Here is an 18,188-nt window from a genome sequence, read left to right as displayed (position 1 = left end):
AGGAGCATGGCTTCATTTTCTCTCCTCTCCTTTGTTAGCCATGCTTTGCGATTTATGTTGAGAAAATTCATCCAAGCAAATGAGTGAAATCTGATTGTGGTTATGTAAGATTCATTTAAAAAGACAGGGATCCTTTTCTGTTTCCATGCTCTGTGTTACCCAAATAAGGGTGGATATTTAAAAATCTTGTTTTATGAATAAATATTTCATTTATGACTATTGTAAGAGTATAACCTGTTAATATATTCAGTATCACTGAAAATGTTTAATCCTCTCTAGGAAAGCTTTTTCCCCCTGTTTGTCTTTTCCATTTTATAAGAATATATACAATAGGAACATTTGCCCACTATTATTTACTTTATTTAGTAGGCAGTGAGGGGTTTCCACCCTGAAAGTGTTGGTTTCCAGTGCTAATGCTGTTTGCATTTCTACACAGTTTCATCACTGAGGACAAATAGAAGAGGAAATTAATTGGTTATTGGTTACCAGAAGTAGTAGATACTATAAAAAGTAAATTATTGGCTTTTTGTTAGCAAGTACTCTGAGACATTATCAGTTATTATTGGAATAACCATATTCTTTCTGTCTATCTGTTCTGTTTGATTTCTCTTATCTGTGTATGTAATTGTCGCAGTTTGGTGTAAAATCGCGGTGCACCGTGAATATTGAGGGATGAGAGGAGGTCTGTCTCAGCCAGCAGCAGATTGTCGCCCTAAGCATTTCCCCGATAAGGTGTCTTTTACAGATGATAACATTACTCAGTGAGGGGACCACAAAGATGACAAGAGACAGGACTTCTGCCATTCAGGAGCCCAGAAAGAAGTGGATAACATATAGAAATTGATGGGGGCTTCCCTGGTGGCACAGTGGTTAAGAATCCGCCTGCCTGTGCAGGAGACATGGGTTCGAGCCCTGGTCCGGGAAGATCCCACATGCCATGGAGCAACTAAGCCTATGCGCCACAACTACTGAGCCTGCGCTCTAGAGCCTGTGAGCCACAACTGCTGAGCCCGCGCGCCACAACTACTGAAGCCCGCATGCCCAGAGCCCGTGCTCCACAACAAGAGAAGCCACCACAATGAGAAGCCCGCACACCGCAACGAAGAGTAGTCCCTGCTCACCACAACTAGAGAAAGCCCGTGTGCAGCAATGAAGGAAGACCCAATGCAGCCAAAAATAAGTAAATAAATAAATTTATTTAAAAAAAAAGAAATTGATGAATGCCATAGTGGACATGTACAGAAGCTGGTATGGAAACACACAGGCCTCTTTGCCGTGGTTGGAAGGCCTTGAAACAGAAGGCTGGTTTTCCTTGCTCACTGTGTGGCTTTTCTCAGGCCTCTTCATCAGGTTGAGCCTGTGTTTTATGTCCTTATTGGTAAATTAGAGATAACAGCACACTTTCCAGGGTTCCTCTGAACAATTGAATTATTCCCTGGAGCTACTTTGTAAAGTGAAATGTGAATATAGATTCTTTTCTTCGATTTGGTAGCATGACTTTAGTAATTGTCATCCTCAGCATAGGGCCTTATCACTCTTCTCTGAGGACACAGAAACAAACCAGAGAGGAAGAATGGTACTCGGTTTTGTGTATTCCTATCACCAGAGCCCATGCGTCTAGAACTACTCCCTTCAAATTTGCACCTGTGAGCACCTGGAGATGAGGTGGCATGATCATTACTTGCCCAAAGGCACGCCAGTGAGGAGTGCGTGAGAAGCAGAAACAAGAAAGCAGCTTTTGCTTCCCAACTTAGTTGTTGGGAGAATTCATTTTATGAGTCTTCCCTGAAATCATCACCTGTGAAGTTCAGCTTACTTTGCTGGAAAATTGAGTAGGTTAATAAAATATTTAAGCTTATGTTCACTTTCTTAGTGGAGAACCTTTTTGAATTTTGTGAAAGAAATATGTAATCTACCTGAATAATTACCATAGTACCCCCTGTTTTACTTGTGTGAAGTGTGAGATGGATGTCTTGAGAAGTGATTTCTAATGTTTTTCCTTTGCTCCTACGAAACAGGAAATGTCTGTTGGCTTCAAATGAACATGTTGTCTGCCTGTTTTAATATAGAAACAGCCACGTGTCGTTAAACATGTTGCTGACGGTTCACTGCTCTGGGCACCACCACATTTGGGGATTGGCTGCATCACCTCCCTAACTTGGAGTACAGATACTGTAGTGATCAATCCCAAGCACACACTTGCACATTTGTAGTGGTCATAGTAGACACTTGTTAAATGAATGCGTGCTAAATTAAAGCTTAATCCTCTGCTTCTGCCTCATCAGCTTCTCATTTTACTGAAGGAAAACAGAGCAGTAAATTAGGTAGATTTCCAGTTTATGCTGGGGCAGGGAGAGGTAGATTTCCAGTTTATGCTGCTTTTGCCATTGTTCTTATGTCCTGTTCAACCAGTGTCCCCCATCTCCAAAATAAAAGAAAATTTAAAAAGACTTGGATGAGATCTCCTTTCACTTCCTATGTGCCAGGGGTATTTTTACATCCCTGTACATTCTCATCCTATTTCCTTCAGCCTGGGTGGGGGGGGGGTGTGTGGGGAAACTCCTTCCTCATCAGTAAGTGCAAGCCATCCACTGGTCCTTGACTCAGTCTCCTTCCGCCTGCTCCCGAGTCCCGCCCCACCTATTTTCTCTCCTGCCTCCAGCTTTTGCTTCTCCAGCTTTTTTCTTCATAATCTATAGTTGCTCATGTTTCTCCCAGTGTGTCCGGCCATGTTTGCCTGCAGTTACTCTCTGTGTTAAGCTGTCCCGACCCAGGTCCTCGGAAGCCTTCGCCACTCTTCACTGTCTTTGTGACTTTCCCCATCACGTTTCAGTCCGCTCACTGTGGCTTCTGCCCACCACCCCGACTGACCGAAGCTGCTTTGGACTTGATCGCTGATGATTTTCTAGCTGGTAATTCCGACGTGTTTTTTTAGCTCTGCATTTTATTGGACTTCCCTCCTGCATGTAATTCTCCTTGAAACTATTCCCTAGCCTTTCATGACACTGTTGTTTTTATTCTGCTTGTACCTCTTTAATTGTTTCTTGTCTGTCTCCCTGGTGATTGTCTTTTCTCTACTCAGCCCTCAGATTGATGCTTCTCAGGGTCCCTCTTGGAGCCTCTGCTCTGGCCACTGCGCATCCCCTCTCCGAGTGATCATTACCATTTTCATCCTTCCACATCCCACCTGCACACTGATAGCTCCTAAAATGTAGCTTCAGTCTAGACCTTTTCCCCATCCTTTGGCTCATGTGGCCAGTTTCCAGGTGACTATCTTCACCTAGATTTCCTCTGGTTGCTTCCAAGTTTACATGGCCAAGACTAGCTTCTCTTTGTTTCTCCTAAGCCATTTTTCTGTTTGTATTTTTACTGATCAGTTGGTAGCACCGTCGTCCACCCAGTCACCTAATTCAGAATCACGGGATGCATTTATTCCTACTCTACTCTAATGCCTGTCAGTCAGTCAGCTGGCTTCCCTTTGTGTTTCCTTTCCAGTCTTCCACTGTAACTGCTTGTTTCATTTCTCTCATCGCTTGATATCAGGACTGATAGGAGTGACTCTGAACTGATCTTTCAGTGTCTCATTGGGTCCTTCTCCAGTGTGCCCTTCACAAAGCCCATAGAGTGATCAGTGAAATGAAAATGCGACCATTTCACTTTCCTATGTTATACTGTTTATTGTTCTATTCCTGCTTCCATTGCTGACATCAGTATTTCTCAGATGTAGTTGCATAGATGTATGCATGTGCTGTAGAACATTCAGTGAAAATTTTGTGTGTACGTCTTACTGATAATCATTTTACAAACAACAGCGTTTTTGTGTTTACGATGGCATCTCTGTCACAGAATGACCTAAAGTTACTAAGTTAAGCCTGAACTGCAGTATGTCTCAGCTGATGTCGGAAAATTCTGATGGTTATATATATAGTTTCAAGGATCTATGACATACACACACACACACACACACACACACACATACATAGATATAGACAGATATACTTAATAATTATAAGTAAGTACACATACATATATACATTGTTTATATATTTATTTTTATATATTAGGTATATGTGTGGGTATATAGATAATTTTTCCAACTTACACTCACTCTACACTCTACATATAAATTCTGAGGTCCTTAATATCTCTTTTAAGATCTTTTGTGACCGGCCTCTACATATTTCTCCAACTTAATATCTTGCCTTATATTTTCTGTAAAAGGAACATGAAACTACTGGTGGGTCCTTATATATACAGTGCTTTTCTTTTCCTTTTTAAGTTGTGCTTTTGTGCATACCCTTTGGTAGATGGAACTCTCTTCTCTTCTTCCATTCCCCCAACTTTTTAACTTGGAATTCTTGCTTATGTGTTATAAATTAGTTCTACCATCACTTCTTCCAGGAGGCACTGGTCTAACTGGGGTGGGCTGTTCAGTGTTCCTCCTATTTTCATAGTGCCCTGAGCATATCTCTATCTTACATACACCTGTTGTTTTGCAGATACCTGTTGGAATCTATACCAGACAGTGACCTCCTTCAGGTTTCGTGGTCTCTCCTCTGTACCTTTCAAGCATGGCCTTGACTGGGAGATAGTGACTTGACAAAACATGGGTGAATCATCTGTGCTTTCTACCAGATAAAGACCTTGTCTGCAGTCAGTCTAAGCAATTTCATTCACAGTTTCTCCTCTATCAATTTTTATACTACTGCTTTTCAAATGTTTAATACATAGTTCATGCTTCATTTAGTATTTTAAGTTAGAAAACTCAATGTTTAGTTTTTATATGAAGAAATGTTAGGGACTTCCCTGGTGGCCCAATGGTTAAGACTGTGCTTCCAAAGCAGGGGATGCAGGTTCGATCCCTGGTCAGGGAACTAAGATCCCACAAGCTGTGCGGTGCAGCAAAAAAAAAAAAAAAAAAAAAAAAAAAAGATACAGAAAGATAACACTTCTGTTTCTTTCTATTTCAGGAGGTCCATCTTCCCAGTTGCAGGCTCAGGAACCTAGAAGTTCTGAAAACACTTCGACTCTGCTGGAAGATTCTGGGTGCGTTTTATCAAATGATCAGAGAACTGAACCTTCAGAGATGACCGAGCATTCTGGGGAGAGCTGCATCTCCACCCCCTTCCCACCACTGTCCATTGTGAACAGACCTTGTGCTCCTCTGGAAAAGCCTCTGTCTTCTCACATGCAGTTCTTGCAACGTCTGCTTGGACTGAAGACCTTGACCGAGTCAGAAAGTCTGAAAACAGACTTAAGCCACTTTGAAAACGCCTCTTCCACAGTATCCGATTCTGTTTTTCAGTTGCTGGATGGCTTGATCACTTTTTACCGAGAACCCAAACTTCCTTGTTCAAGCTTCTGGATCGAAGCTGTGGATACTTTAGCTAGACTGATCGGTGATTGTAACTTATCTAATCATATTCTTAAAAAGTGTTCCAAGAAGTTGGAAGAATTTGAGAAGACCCTGCTCCAGGTTATTTTAAGCAATGGCCATATCAATCGGGTAAGTAATACATCTTTTCTTTGTACGAAATATCATGTCAGTAGTTTGGGTGAGCACGCCCACTGGGCAGTGCCTGTTGTGGTCCCTTGGCCTCGTGGCTCAGTCTCCATCTGGACCTTGTTTTGCAGCCATCTGGAGTTCTGACCCAGCAACATCTGCTTGGGTCCTCACGACCCAGCTATGGCCTCTGATGCCACAGCTTTGTTCTCTCCATAGATGCCTATGCTTTCAAGTTTATGCTTCTCCACTTTGAGTTACCTTCCCTGTTTTTTTAATTGGTATCTTTGGATACTTCTCTTTTTTTTTTTTTTAAATTATTTATTTATTTATTTTTGGCTGTGTTGGGTCTTTGTTGCTGCACACAGGCTTTCTCTAGTTGCGGCGAGCGGGGGCTATTCTTCGTTGCAGTGTGTGGGCTTCTCATTGCCATGGCTTCTCTCGTTGTGGAGCAGGGCCTCTAGGCATGCGGGCTTCGGTAGTTGTGGCACACGGGCTCAGTAGTTGTGGCTCACGGGCTCTAGAGCGCAGGCTCAGTAGTTGTGGCATATGGGCTTAGTTTCTCCGCAGCATGTGGGATCTTCCCGGAGCAGGGATCGAACCCGTGTCCCCTGCATTGGCAGGCGGATTCTCAACCACTGCACCACCAAGGAAGCCCTGGATGCTTCTCTTTTGTTTTCCCCTGCCTACATTTACTTCCTATTGCTCAAAAAGTCTCAATGCTTTTCAGAACACCACTTATACTTATGGTTTTCCAATCTGTAACGTCTATGACCGTTAAATTCCTCAGGATAGATTACCTGTACTGTATTGAGTTTGTTCTTTCTCTGGCATTGACTAGCAGATGCCTGAAGGTCAAAGACTGTTTTTCTCTTCTGTTAGAATTTCCCTTGTAAGTGGCATAATACCCCATGGACCCACTGCAGATGTGGGTTAATAGAATACATTGGCTGAGGAACAGATACTATATGGCATTGTTTTGGTTTTTGTTTTTCTTATTTACTTAACATGGCTTAGAAAAGTTTGACTCAGGGATTCTTTTCTTATAGGTGACATTGAGGTAACCTGAAGTTGTTTTGTTGTTTGGCTCTTGAGACATAATGGAGAGTTTCTTTTTGGTATTACTTTCTATCTTCTTCACTATCTTATCCTTTGGGATGGTTGTAAATGCCTTCATACTTTAATCTTTTTTAATTGACTACTAAAAAATCAGAGGAGACCAAAAGGTCCATTTAACTTATATACTACATTTCATTGGGTAAAGGTTCACAAGGTTGTTGGACCTTGTTTTTTCTGATACCTCTCTGTCTCATGTTTGTTCCCAGTGTCATCTAATGCTCAGGGTTTTTGTACAATATCGGCTTTACCTGAATTTTCAAAACTCAGACAAAATTGAACTAATAAGCTGATTTGTTGCACGTCCATCTGTTCTTTCCTTCTCTATTAAGGTATGATTGGATCAGTATTATAGAAAACTTTACAATTAAGCTTTTGGTATTTTGAAAGATACTGAATTTTCTGTCTAGGAAACTGAAAATTTTTTCTACCTCATATGGTCAATCAGGAATTAAATATCAGATTTTCCATGGTATCTATCTGCAATATATAATCAGCTTCTTAGCCATCAATAAATACCTCGAATACTTAATATTCCTAAATCTGTTTTTTTGCATATGTTTGCTCTCTTCTTTTAAAACTACTTTGAACAGGTTTTGTGTGACTTGGAGCCTTCCAGATACTAGCATTCATATTCCTTATCAGTTACCAGATGATGCAAATGTTTTTTCAGTCTAGTCTTTCTCTCACTGAAGGATTGGCCAACACAAGAGTAGAGTTGGGAACTGTATGTATAGAAGAAACTTGTGATGGTACAGGTGGGTCTGAAGTGTATTTTCATACCATGTATCATGGTACAAGCCATTGTTGCATAGTTGGTCAGCAGTGGAAGAATGAGTGAATGAGAGGCTTTGTTGTTTAGCCAGTATCTAATTGTTATCTTGGTCCTGTGTCTGTCTGGGAAGGTTAAGCCGTCCTCTGCTTGCAATTACCTCTACTTTTCTTGGAGAGGTCATTGTTGCCATTTAGAGAAGGTAGGATCATAAAATTGCTCACTGCATTCACAGTTAGGATGATGGTTCATAAATAAGTTTTAATGACTTTATCTCTGGGGATTTTTCTTCTCCCCAGCAGAAGCATCTTAGACTAAATCATTCAAACTTTTGTCATTATTACTACCATCATTATTATTATTACCATTGTCATCTTGTTCCAGATATGTTCACAAAACTTCTTTAGTAGAAAAATTGACTAACATTTACTCTTTATAAATGCTTTTCTGTGTTTTTTTAGCTTTCCTTGAGTAATAAACAAAATCTCAAAAAAGAATATATCCTGACATGAAATATAGGATAGCTCCTACTATTATATTTTTTATTGATACTATTCTTGATTTATTAAAACAAAATATCCTAGTTTAGGGGGAAAAAGTACTTCTTTTAAAAAACCTTGTTTCCATAGATTGGAAGTGTTTAATTAAATTATACTGGTTAAAAATGTGAGCCCTGCTATTGATTTCATTAAAGTGAAACTGTGTTTGTGCAATGTGATAGGAAAAGGTGTGGTATGAATACTTTAATATTCTGACTGAGGGATTTCATGTATCTATAATTCATGTACAGGCAGGTTTTAAATAAAATCTAAATAGTCAACAACATGTTCTCAACACATTCAGTAGTAAAATTATTCTGACCATAACTTAGTCTTTCTTTAATGATACCAATAAGAACTTGGTATCTTTCAAAATCTTGAGGTCATCATGATGAATATCAGTTATATTAGAGCTGCATATACATATATATATATGTGTGTATATATATATATACATATGTTCAAGAAATAGGAGATCGAAATGAGATATCTTAGAAATTATTTTGAGTAATTCTCTGATATTAGCTTGGTTGAAATTATTAATAAGTTTAGGGGAAAGTATATGATTTCTGATTTTTTTAGATTTGGATAAATCCTATTTATTTTTGTGCTTTTTTTTAAGAAACTTTATATTATGTTTATTTAATAACAAATTTTTTAGGAATTGTTATCTTAGTTCCATGTCTGTATTATATTTTTAGGATAACCATTAGGCATAGGACTTGAAGGTATAGTCTGTAGTGTGACATTTGACAGGCATGGAAGATATGTATCTTGAAACCAGATGGCTTCCAGGGGTCTGCAATGGGCCTGTTCTAGGGGTCCTGGGATGCAATGGTGACTTGACTTGGGTTGAACTGTCTTCTACTTACAGGCTCCAGTATGGCACCTTCCTCATTCCTCTGGGTACTTGCTTGGGGTCAGGAAGGTTTCCCTTTGAGTTATTTAATGCCCTTTGTTTGACTGACAAACTGACCTTTCCTATACTTCCAGACTTCCAAATGTGTTTATTTCTATGATTAGAAACAGCATGAGCTAATCCTAGCATTGTATGGCCACCTGTTTCTACTATCATGGAAGTTTAACACTAGAATGCTTATAGTTCTATTTAGATTTTGCAGTGGTATCTTCGTCTTAAATTTTCATTTGTTTTAAAGAGATGGGAATGATTATATTAAGTTAAATATCAAAACCTATAGTTATCATTGAGCTTTTTAGATATTTAGCATACATTGCTAAATCTTAGAGACATAATAGTGAGTTACTTAGAACACATATTCTTCAGATTTCTTATTTTTTTAAACCATAAAACAACTCCCAGACATATTAGTTGTGAAATTGAAAAAAAATCCTGATTATCAAATAGACATTAAATTAGAATCTTCTGTATGTATGGTAAGCAGAATAATCACATCCTAATCCCTGGAGCTTGTGAATATGTTACCTTCCATGACAGCAGGTGGGTGGGATTGCAGGTTGCTTATCAGCTGACCTTGGGATGAGGTTTTCCTGGATTACCCACCTGGGCCCAGTACCCACAAGGGTGCTTGTAAGTGAAAGAGGGTGGCAGGAGAGTCAGTGTCCAAATCAGAGAGAATTTTGAAGATGCTATGCTGCTTGCTGTAGAGATGGAGGAGGGGGCCGAGAGCCAAGAAGTGCAGGCTGGAGAAGGCAGGGAAATGGGCTCCACAAGGATCGCAGGCCTGCCAGCCCCTTCCCTTTGGCCCAGTGAGACCCCTTCAGACTCCTGACCCCCAGAACTGTAACGGAATAAATGTATGTTCTTTTGAGCCACTAAGTTTGCGGTAGTTTGAGACAGCAGCAACGGGATGTAATAAGCTGTGTTCCCCATTTTCATACAGTAACTCTGTGAGATACGTGTGGTTGCCATTCTTATTTCCACTTGATAGACAGGAAAGATGAGGCTCAGAAAACTAGTTAGCGGTGCTGTGCACACTAGCCCCTCGAATGAGGACGGCATGTGGCTGTGCTTGCTCGCTCCCTTCTCTCTCCTCACAATCCTCAAATCCGGAAGACTGACCCAGATGTCTGCAGGTATCGCCTACAGAATCCTCTTCCCACCTGCTGCCGGCTCCCTGATGCTCATCCCTTCCTGCCAGAGTCCTGACTCGTCTGGCCCCGTCTGATCCCCCACCTCACGGCTGGGAGTCCGGCGGTGGCCCCGCTGGATCCGCGAGGAGGCACATTCCTCATCGCAGCCCGTGGGGCCCTTTCCTACGGCCTCATCCAGCCTCTTTGGCCTTAGCTCTCTCCATTCCATCCTAAACCTTCTTCACCCCGTCAGGCAGACGTGTTTGTGGTTGTCCGAGGGCTTGCTATTCTGTCCCTGCCCTCTGTGCTGCAGGACCTTCCAGGCCCTTCTGCTGTCCAGCCAGTTCCACCCGGCTTTCCAGACGGAGCTTGAGGCTCAGCTTCCTGGAGAAGCTTCCCTCGTCCCCTGCCTCCGTTTCCCTTTCTCCTTTGGCTGATTAAATACCCTTCCCATGAATTCACCGCAGCACACGTCTCACTGTGCAGGGGCTCCTGACTTGGATTTATCCTCCATCAGAATCCAGTCTCTGGGCCAGTGCCAGGCTGTCCTCACTCTGTCCTCAGGGCTCCGTGCGGTGCTTGGTGGGGTGGGTTTGGGGGTCTCACTGTAGCTGGTGCAGGTGGGGTCTAGGCTCCTCCCATGGCCTTTGCTCCCACAGGGGGCTGGGCCACAGTCTTTTCCTGTGATGTTTGGCAGCTTTAGGGAGGTTATCTTTTAAAGCTCTCCATCTTGCTAGGATGCCCCTTTTCTGTCCTTTGGCTAGGGGAGCAGACTTCTGTTGTTGTTGTTGTTTTTGTCTGTACCCATTGGCATTTCTGGGTTGTTGGCTTTTTTATTTCCAAATGTGGGATAAACGAGACAAAAAGGAAATCAGATTTATTTTTTGTTTTTTGAGGAACCTCCATACTGTTTTCCATAGTGGCTGCACCAATTTATATTCCCACTTTTCTCCACACTCTCTCAATCCCACTCCTGGGCATATATCTGGAGAAAACCATAACTTGAAAAGATACGTGCACCCCAGTATTCACAGCAGCACTGTTTACAATAGCCAAGACATGAAAACAACCTAAATAACCATTGGCAGATGCATGGATAAAGAAGACATGGTATATATACACAATGGAATATTACTCAGCCATAAAAAAGAATGAAATAATGCCATTTGCAGCAACATGGATGAACCTAGAGATTGTCATACTAAGTGAAGTAAGTCAGACAGAGAAAGACAAATATAATATCACTTATATGTGGAATCTAAAAAAAATGGTGCAAATGAACTTATTAACAAAACAGAAATAGACCCACAGACATGGAAAGCAAGCTTATGGTTACCAAAGAGGAAAGGTGGGGAGGGATAAATTAGGAGTTTGGGATTGATATATACACATTACTATATGTAAAATAACCGACAAGGAACTACTGTACAGCACAGGGAGCTATACTCAGTATTTTGTAATAACCTACAAGGGAAAAGAATCTGAGAAAGAAGATACATCTATGTATATGTACATGTATATATATGTATAACTGAATCACTTTTCTGTACACTTGAAAACACAAGTGTTTTCAAGTGTACAGAAACATTGCAAATGAACTATACTTCAATTTAAAAAAACAAAACAAAACAAAAACCTAAGTAATTACACAACATTGCAAATGAACTATACTTCAATTTAAAAAAACAAAACAAAACAAAAACCTAAGTAATTACAGAAAAAGAAAACTGGAGAACTCACCACCTAGTCCTTCCTTTGGTCCTAAGGTTCATAGCCTGTCCACCTGTCAGTCTTCTTGGGTGTGTTTTAAATATAATGCCTAGCGTTTTTAGTACTTAGTGAGAGGATGAGAGATACACAAGTCCACTTTCCAGAAGTGGAAACCTGTGAATGTATTTTTAAAATACGTACTATTCCATATTATAATGACAAAGAGCTAGCCCTCTGTCCCACCCGAGACCACCATAGCCAGGTCTGTACTCCTCTTCTGCCCCCACTTACACCTGTACTTTTAAACAAAAGGCTTATGCTCCTATTTCTCAGGTTATTTTCATTTTTATCTGTTCACGTTTTATCATAGAAGACAAAAATTTATGTCTTATGTGGCTATTCTTCTCAATCATAGTTTTGTCATAGTTTTGGTTAAGTAAATATTACATATTCATATTATTATAAATATGTCATGACATATTTGTATTATAAACATGCCAAGACGTATTTGTACTATTATAAACATGCCATGACGTATTTGTATTATTATAAATATGCCATGATGTATTTGTATTATTATAAATATGTTACTGCATATTTATATTATTATAAAGATGTAATTTTTAACACCAACACATCTAATATACAATGGTTTCATTTCCTTTTTTTACAGCTTTTTTTTTTCCTTAGGATTTTTTTTTCCACTTGCTTAGTTTTCTGCATACCTATAATTGATGCTTCTTTCATATACTTTGACAGGGTTGTAAACATCCTCTCAGTACGGCCAAACAAATTAAGTCACTTATCAGTTTCATCTTTTACTTTAAGATACACCTTCTGGAGCCCTTCATCTTCCTGTTCTCATCTGGGCTGAGCTTCCTGTGTCTCTGATCAGCTTTATTCCATGGACTTCTTTTAATCACCACCCTGGGAATTCCCTTTGCTGCTTTTTTGTGCTGTGTCTCTGAGTCCCTAGATCTCATCTATTCCTTTCCTTAGTTTATAACTTCATTTAGGTGATGTGCATTGTTTACAAGCTCACTTAGAATGGCTTCCTGGGATGTAAACTTGAAAAATATTTGTTTGCTTAAAATATTTTATTCCAACTTTAAACTTTATTGGTGGATTAGGATAGATTTCTGGTTGGAAATCATTTTTTCCGTAGAATTTATAACATTTTTCTACTAACTTCTGGATTCCAGTGTTTCTAATGAGATTTCCAGTGTAATTCTGATTGTAATTCCTTCAACGTGATCTATCCCTCAACCTCACACACCCGCAGAAGCACTTAGGATCTCTCCTGTTTCCGTTGTTTTGTAATTACACATGGTGTACCTCAGTGTGGGTCTTTCTCTTGAGTTCTTGGTGGGTCTTTGAATTTGGGATTCCATCTTTCAGTTCTGAAAAATTTTTGAATAGTTTTTCTCATATATTTCTGCCTTTTCTCTGTATCCTTTGTCTAGAACAGTTCTTGGTCTGATCCTCTAGATTTCTTATCTTTTTTTCTTGTACTGTTTATTCTTTTCCTTTTTCTTTTTCCTGGGAGATTTCTTCAACTTTTTCTTTTAGCCATTCTATTGAATTTTTATTTCTGCTGAAATATTTTTCGTTTGTATGAGTTCCTGTTCTCTTGATTGTTCCTTTTCATAGCTCCCAGTTCTTGTTTTATGTACAGTAATGTGTAAAACTTTTATATTTTCCTTGTTCCCTGCTTTGCCTCTATTTTCTTCTGGTCTTGATTTCCCCATCTCAGTTGATCACTGTTTTTTATACTTGAGGCTTTCCAGTGCCTTGAACTAACCTGGAAAGATGGGCAAGATTTAGAAGGGCCCCCTGAAAGATAACTTGGGGGAGGTATACCAGCTGCTTGACAAGAGACACTGAGGCAGGGGGAAGCTTGGAGAGCCCTGGAACTGCTGCAGTCTGGGGGGTTCGGTTGGGAAGGAATGGAGCTTTGGAAGACATGCGCCTAACGAGATGAGAAGGTCCAAGTAGTGAAAGTTCTTCTGTTGTTTTGTTAAATAACTCAAGTGTCTTCTGCAGCCCTGAGGTATAAGGTGTACAATTTAAAATCATGTGCACAATTTTGTGTGTTGGAGCATGTGCTCTTTTTCCTAGGAGGGCGCTCATCCTTTTCATGTGATTCCGAAACGATGCTGTGATCCCCAAAGTAAACAACATCTGGGAAAACCATTGAGATTGACTTGCACACCCCACCCAAATAAATACGTCAAAACATGACTCAAATCTTACTTCACTCATAAATTCTGTCTTATCAATTTGATCCTGAAATGGGCTCCTCTTCTGAACTTCTGTAGTGATTATTGTCTACATAATTCACTTTTCAGTTTGCCATATGCTGTATTATTTCAGCTTATCTAGTATGGCTTGAATTTTTTTAATGTTTTATTAAACCTGTCAAATGTTTTTATCACAGAGATTAACAGCTTAGGTTAGCACGCCCAAATTTTATTTACTAGCGCTGGCCTTAGATAACTGATATCGGAGTTCCACATCTATAAAATGGGGACGGTAAATGTGATTACCTCATAGGGCTGTTGGGAATTTTCAATGTGTAGATGCAAATGAAGTGCTTATTAGCATAATATCAGGTATCATACGCTCTCCTGAGGAAGGGCCATATCCTATTTTCTCTACTGTTCCTGATATAATGCTGAGCTCATTCCAGGAGCAAAATGAAGTATTTTGTGAATTGAAAATAAGAGAATGCAAGTAAATGACAAGTTATACTCCTGTATACTTAAATACCATCTTCTGTCTTTTGGTCAAATTTTTCTGTGTATAAAACCTTCCCAAGGAGCAGCTCTGTCTTACTGACACTGTAATGACATTCCTGAAGCGCCTCCATGTACTAGGCAGCAGGGCCTCATTTTGTGGTGTCACAAACTTACCCTTCCAATGGCCACAGCTTCCCGCTGACCGATGAGCTTATTAGCAGGTATCATGGATTTTTCCTCCTATTTTAATTATAGAAAATCAATTTTAGGGACTTCGCTGGTGGTCTAGTGGTTAAGACATTGCCTTCCAATGCAGGGGTGCAGGTTCAATCCCCGGTTGGGGAGCTAAGATCCCACATGCCTTGCAGCCAAAAATATGAAACATAAAACAGAAGCACTGTTGTAACAAATTCAATAAAAACTTTAAAAATGGTCCACATAGCGGGAAACTTCAAGGTGGCGGAGGAGTAAGATGTGGAGATCACCTTCCTCCCCACAAATACATCAGATATACATCTACATGTGGAACAACTCTTACAGAACACCTACTGAAGACTGGCAGAAGACCTCAGACTTCCCAAAAGGCAAGAAAATCCCCACGTACCTGGGTAGGGCAAAAGAAGAAAAGAAAAAACAGAGACAAAAGAATAGGGATGGGACCTGCATCTCTGGGAGGGAGCTGTGAAGGAGGAAAAGTTTCCACACACTAGGAAGCCCATTCACTGGCGGAAACGGGGGGTGGGCGGGGAGGAAGCTTCGGAGCCACAGAGGAGAACACAGCAACAGGGGTGCAGAGGGCAAAGTGGAGAGATTCCTGCACAGAGGATCGGTGCCAACTGGCACTCACCAGCCTGAGAGGCGTGTCTGCTCACCCGCTGGGGCAGGTGGGGGCTGGGAGCTGAGGCTCAGGCTTTGGAGGTCAGACCCCAAGGAGAGGACTGGGGTTGGCTGTGTGAACACAGCCTGAAGGGGCTAGTGCACCACAGTGAGCCAGGAGGGAGTCCGGGAAAAAGTCTGGAGCTGCCTAAGAGGCAAGAGATCATTGTTTCGGGCTGCGCGAGGAGAGGGGATTCAGAGCACTGCCTAAACGAGCTCCAGAGAGAGGCATGAGCCATGGCTATCAGCACGGACACCAGAGACCAACATGAAATGCTAAGGCTGCTGCTGCAGCCACCAGGAATCCTGTGTGAAACCACAGGTCACTATCCAGACCTCACCCCACCCCAGGAGGCTGTGCAGCCCGCCACTGCCAGAGTCCTGTGATACAGGGACAACTTCACTGGGAGAACACATGGCGCGCCTCAGGCTGTTGCAACATCACATCAGCCTCTGCTGCCGCAGGCTCACCCCGCATTCTGTACCCCTCCCTCCCCTGGCCTCAGTGAGCCAGAGGCCCCTAATCAGCTGCTACTTTAACTTCGTCCAATCTGGGCAGGAACAGACGCCCTCAGGCGACCTACACGCAGAGGCGGGGCCAAATCCAAAGCTGAACCCTGGGAGCTGTGCGAACAAAGAAGAGAAAGGGAAATCTCTCCCAGCAGCCTCAGGAGCAGCGGATTAAAGCTCCACAATCAACTTGATGTACCCTGCATCTGTGGAATACCTGAATAGACAACGATTCATCCCAGAATTGAGGCAGTGGACTTTGGGAGCAACTGTAGACATGGGGTTTGCTTTCTGCATCTAATTTGTTTCTGGTTTTGTTTATCTTAGTTTAGTATTTACAGCTTATTATCATTGGTAGATTTGTTTATTGATTTGGTTGCTCTCTTTTTTTCTTTATATATATATTTTTTTTTCCTTTTTATTCTGAGTGTGTATGTGTATGCTTCATTGTGTGATTTTGTCTGGTATAGCTTTGCTTTTACCATTTGTCCTAAGGTTCTTTCTGTCCATTTTTTTTTCTTTTTTTAGTATAGTTTTTAGTGCTTGTTATCATTGGTGGATTTCTTTATTGGTTTTGTTGCTCTATTCTTTCATTCTTTTTTATTTATTGCTTTTAAAATTTTATTTTTAATATTATATTGTTTTTATTTTAATAATTTTATTTTATTTATTTATTTTTCTTTCTTTCTTTCTTTCTTTGTCCTCCATTTTCTTCCGACCTGTGCGGGTGACAGGGTCTTTGTGCTCCAGCTGGGTGTCAGGCCTGAGCTTCTTAGGTGGGAGAGCTGAGTCCAGGATATTGGTCCACCAGAGACCTCCTGGCCCCACATAATATCAAATAGCAAAAGCTCTCCCAGAGATCTCCATCTCAATGCTAAGACCCAGCTCCACTCAACGACCAGCAAGCTACAGTGCTGGACACCGCATGCCAAACAACTAGCAAGACAGGAAAACAACCCCACACATTCGCTGAGAGGCTGCCTGGAATCATAATAAGTTCACAGAAACCTCAAAACACGCCACCGGATGCAGCCCAGCCCACCAGAAAGGCAAGATCCAGTCACACCCACCAGAACACAGGCACCAGTCCCCTCCACCAAGAAGCCTACACAACCCAGTGACCAACCTTACGCACTGGGGGAAGACACCAAAAACAATGGGAAATACGAAACTGCAGCTGGCAAAAAGGAGACCCCCAAATGCAGTAAGTTAAGCAAAATGAGAAGACAGAGAAATACACAGAAGATCAAGGATCAAAGTAAAAACCTACCAGACCAAACAAATGAAGAGGAAATAGGCAGTCTACCTGAAAAAGAATCCACAGTAATGATAGTAAAGATGATCCAAAATCTTGAAACTAGAATGGAGAAAATACAAGAAACATTTAACTAGGAAATTGAAGAACTCAAGAGCAAACAAACAATGATGAACAACATAATAAATGACATTAAAAATTCTCTAGAAGGAATCAATAGCAAAATAACTGAAGCAGAAGAACGGATAAGTGACCTGGAAGATAAAAGAGCAGAAATAGCTACCACAGAGGAGAATAAAGAAAAAAGAATGAAAAGAATTGAGGATAGTCTCAGAGACCACTGGGACAACATTAAATGCACCATGATTCATATTATAGGGGTCCCAGAAGAAGAAGAGAAAAAGAAAGGGACTGAGAAAATATTTGAAGAGATTATAGGTGAAAACTTCCCTAATATGGGAAAGGGAATAGTCAATCAAGTCCAGGAAGCTCAAGAAACCCATACAGGATAAATCCAAGCAGAAACATGCCAAGACATATATTACTCCAAATATCAAAAATTAAATACAAAGAAAAAATGTTAAAAGCAGCCAGGGGAAAGCAACAAACAACATACAGGGGAATCCCCATAAGGTTAAAAGCTGATCTTTCAGCAGAAACTCTGCAAGCCAGAAGGGAGTGGCAGGACATATTTAATGTGATGAAGGAGAAAAACCTGCAACCAAGAATACTCTACCCAGCAAGGATCTCATTCAGATTCAATGGAGAAATTAAAACCTTCACAGACAAGCAAAAGCTAAGAGAATTCATCACCACCAAACCAGCTTTACAGCAAATGCTACAGGAACTTCTCTAGGCAGGAAACACAAGAGAAGGAAAAGAGCTACAATAACAAACCCAAAACAATTAAGAAAATGTTAATAGGAACATACATATCGATAATTACCTTAAATATAAATGGATCATATGCTCCAACCAAAAGACAGAGACTGGCTGAATGGATACAAAATTAGGGCCTGTATATATGCTGTCTACAAGAGACCCACTTCACACCTAGGGACAGATACAGACTGATAGTGAGCGGATGGAAAAAGAAATTCCATGCAATGGAAATCAA

The 18,188-nt window shown here is 40.8% G+C and overlaps 1 protein-coding gene across 1 annotated transcript in view; it reads left to right on the top strand.

The window, feature by feature from the left end:
- The window catches only part of MEI4 (meiotic double-stranded break formation protein 4), a 200,686-nt gene that overhangs the window by 35,204 nt on the left and 147,294 nt on the right, over nt 1-18,188 (top strand). The window contains exon 2 of the mRNA XM_060030449.1: nt 4,971-5,506. Within this exon, the coding sequence (XP_059886432.1) occupies nt 4,971-5,506 (536 nt within the window). The remainder of the gene's footprint in view (nt 1-4,970; nt 5,507-18,188) is intronic.

Source organism: Delphinus delphis, chromosome 14 (genome assembly GCF_949987515.2).
Source record: "Delphinus delphis chromosome 14, mDelDel1.2, whole genome shotgun sequence".
Taxonomy (NCBI): Eukaryota; Metazoa; Chordata; class Mammalia; order Artiodactyla; family Delphinidae; genus Delphinus; species Delphinus delphis.
The sequence above is the reverse complement of the archived record's forward strand: the minus strand, read 5'-3'. Positions and strand labels throughout refer to the sequence as shown.